The sequence below is a fragment of the Adiantum capillus-veneris genome, chromosome 15 (assembly GCF_014529385.1).
Source record: "Adiantum capillus-veneris isolate H3 chromosome 15, ASM1452938v2, whole genome shotgun sequence".
NCBI classification, from domain to species: Eukaryota; Viridiplantae; Streptophyta; class Polypodiopsida; order Polypodiales; family Pteridaceae; genus Adiantum; species Adiantum capillus-veneris.
The window spans coordinates 53,084,077-53,086,879 of NC_140945.1; the positions used below are offsets into that span (position 1 = coordinate 53,084,077).

Genomic DNA, 2,803 nt, shown 5'->3' on the forward strand with positions numbered 1-2,803 from the left:
CAATTAGACGTACTCTCCTTAACTCCCATCCCCCCTTTTAATTTAGAGGCCTTGGTGCCTCCTCACCTTGTTCATTATATGAGTGCTAGTCCCCAAACTTGACACGACACATACACTCTTAGTTTATTTGTTGAGAGAATGGTTGAGCGGCTTTGATTGAATGTTTTGAAGGAAGACTTTTTTTTTCTTAATATAGGTAATGGTAGAGAAGATGCCCAAGATGATTTGAGAAGCCAATACAACGATGTCACACTCTAGACCTTACCACTTGAGTTTTGATACATGCTCCAATATGCACAAGAAACATACATGCTCCAATATGCACAGGCCCAAAGCTCTCTCATAAGTTAGAGCACATTTTAGAGCAAAATGTGCAGAGGAATGGCAATGTTTGCGACGCTCGTGAAGGTAAGAGGAATTATTCTCATGTGGAATGAAGATTTCTTCTTAGAGGCTTCCTTGATGTTCCTCCTGTTGGTGTGCTTTGGGTATTTGAGCTTGGTGTGGGTGAGCAAGTGGGTGCTTGGCCATAAGAAGACAAAGAAGTTTCCACCAGGCCCACTGCCACTACCGATAATCGGCCACTTACATCTTTTGACAGGAATTCCCCATCAAGCTCTTGCAAAGCTCTCATCAAAATATGGGGGTTTGATGGGATTGAACTTGGGCCAGCAAAGGTGTGTGGTGGTGTCAAGCCCAGAGGTGGCCAAGGAGTTTCTAGTGAAGCATGATAAGGCATTTGCCAATCGACCTCCTTATGGGTTCACCTCATGTCTATTTTACGGCCAGCAAAATGACCTCTTCTTCGCCAGCTATGGCGCGCCATGGCGCAGGCGCAGGAAGATTTGCACCCTCCGGCTCTTCACTGCCAAACGTCTCCAAGAGGTCGAGTACGTGCGCTATGAATTGGTGGGCGCCCTCTTGCACAAGATTTCCCGTCTCTCTCATGATGGCACTGTTGCGGTCGACATCAGTGAATGTGTCGGTGACATGTCCACCAACCTCATCAGCCGCCTCCTGTACTCTCACGAAAGAGAATCGGAACGAGACCAAGGAGGAACGGACGTGCCACAGCTTGTAAAGGACTTGGAGCAAGAGACTGTGCCCTTTATTGGTGACTTCATTCCGTGGATCTCATGGCTTGATCTATGGAGAAGACCGCGCATACGCTATGTCCATCGTCACATGGATGCCTTCATCACTCGCATCTTGACTGAACGCAAGGAAGCCATGATGCACAACAATGCTCCCACAGATGACCTCCTCCATGAAATAATGAAGCCTTCTCAAGATGAAGACCACAGCCTTACCATGCTTGAGGTCAAGAGCATTATTCTGGTAAGAACCAACTCTGCTGACCTTTCTTTGGGTGGCTAGTCTCTGTCTATGCAGGCATGCATGCGCATGTAGACACACACGTGTGTGTGTGTGTGTGTGTGTGTGTCTATGTGTCTGTGTGTGTGTGTGTGTGTGTGTGAGAGAGAGAGAGAGAGAGGTTATCTACTTGTAATGTGGTTAGAGGTGCAACTCACAACTAGGAATTCAACATTTGAATTTTGACATCTTTTTTGTCAATGTAGGGAATGCTTGGTGGCAGCATCCACACAACAGCACTTACTCTGGAGTGGGCTATGGCAGAGCTTCTGAAGAACCCGCATTGTCTCACCAAGCTTCAAAGAGAGATCGACACGGTCATTGGTTGTAAGAAGAAACAGATTAGCGATTCCGACATCCCCAGTTTAAAGTATCTGAGATGTGTGGTCAAAGAGGTGTTTCGCCTGCATCCAGTAGCACCACTTCTACTCCCTCGCATCTCTACAGAGGAGTGCAAGGTGCACGACTATACTCTACCAGCAAATACGCATTTATTGGTGAATGTATGGGCCATTGGAAGGGATGAAGGGGTGTGGAAGAATGCAAGAAACTTTATCCCCGAGAGGTTCGAAGGCAAGGACATAGATCTCAAAGGCCAGCATTTTGAGTTGCTACCATTCGGAGCAGGGAGGCGCATTTGCATGGGGCTACCCTTGGCTTTGTCTATGGTGGAGGTGACCCTTGCCAATCTTGTGAACAAGTTCGATTGGGAGCTTCCGAATGGGGTAACTTGTGAAACTATGAACATGAATGAAAAGGCTGGAATCAGTTCAAACAAAGCTGCCCCTACCATTGCAGTTCCGAGGCATCGAGTATAGTTTGGTTTTCACCTGTGAATAGAATTTCACACCAAGAAAAATTGTGAATTTTTACGCAGTTTAGGGTTGATTTTCTTAGAAAGCTGTAGATTCATGGGAAAAGCCTATGGAGTTCTATGGCTCAGTATTTGGATTTGTTTAGTATATTGCTCATCTTGAAGACTTGTCTCATACCATGGAAATAGTTATTTCGTTCGAGAACATGCATTGTGGAAGCACACCAAGGTAGAAAAGCACACGAAGTTCTTGATTGGCTCCTCTCAGAATATTGTCTCTTGGAGTGTGTTGATTGAAGGATATGCCCAACATGCTCGTGGCAAGGAAGCTCTAGGCTGTTTTAACCTGATGTGAAGGGAAGGACTCTTTCCATATGCAATAACCTATGTCTGATCTCGAAGGCTTGTGGCCTTATGCGAGACTTTCACATGGTGAGAGGATTCACGATGAGATTGCTAGTGAGGGGCTGTCGGACAGTGCTTTGACCGATATTGAACTAGATGGGCAGGGAAGATCTTTCTTCAAATGCAATGAAGGCACGAGGCCTTCCGAAAGACCTTCCCATGGGTGAGAAGGATCCAATTTTGGCTACTAGCAAGCAGGTGGAGAGCAGG

The 2,803-nt window shown here is 46.3% G+C and overlaps 1 protein-coding gene across 1 annotated transcript; it reads left to right on the forward strand.

Moving 5' to 3' along the window:
• The first annotated feature begins 369 nt into the window (after window positions 1–369).
• Window positions 370–2,480, forward strand: LOC147440663 (cytochrome P450 71AU50-like). Its single transcript, XM_086483558.1, has 2 exons — window positions 370–1,338; window positions 1,581–2,480. The coding sequence occupies exons 1-2, from the start codon at window positions 370–372 to the stop codon at window positions 2,190–2,192; spliced, it is 1,581 nt and encodes a 526-aa protein (XP_086339684.1). The 3' UTR covers window positions 2,193–2,480.
• Window positions 2,481–2,803: the final 323 nt, after the last annotated feature.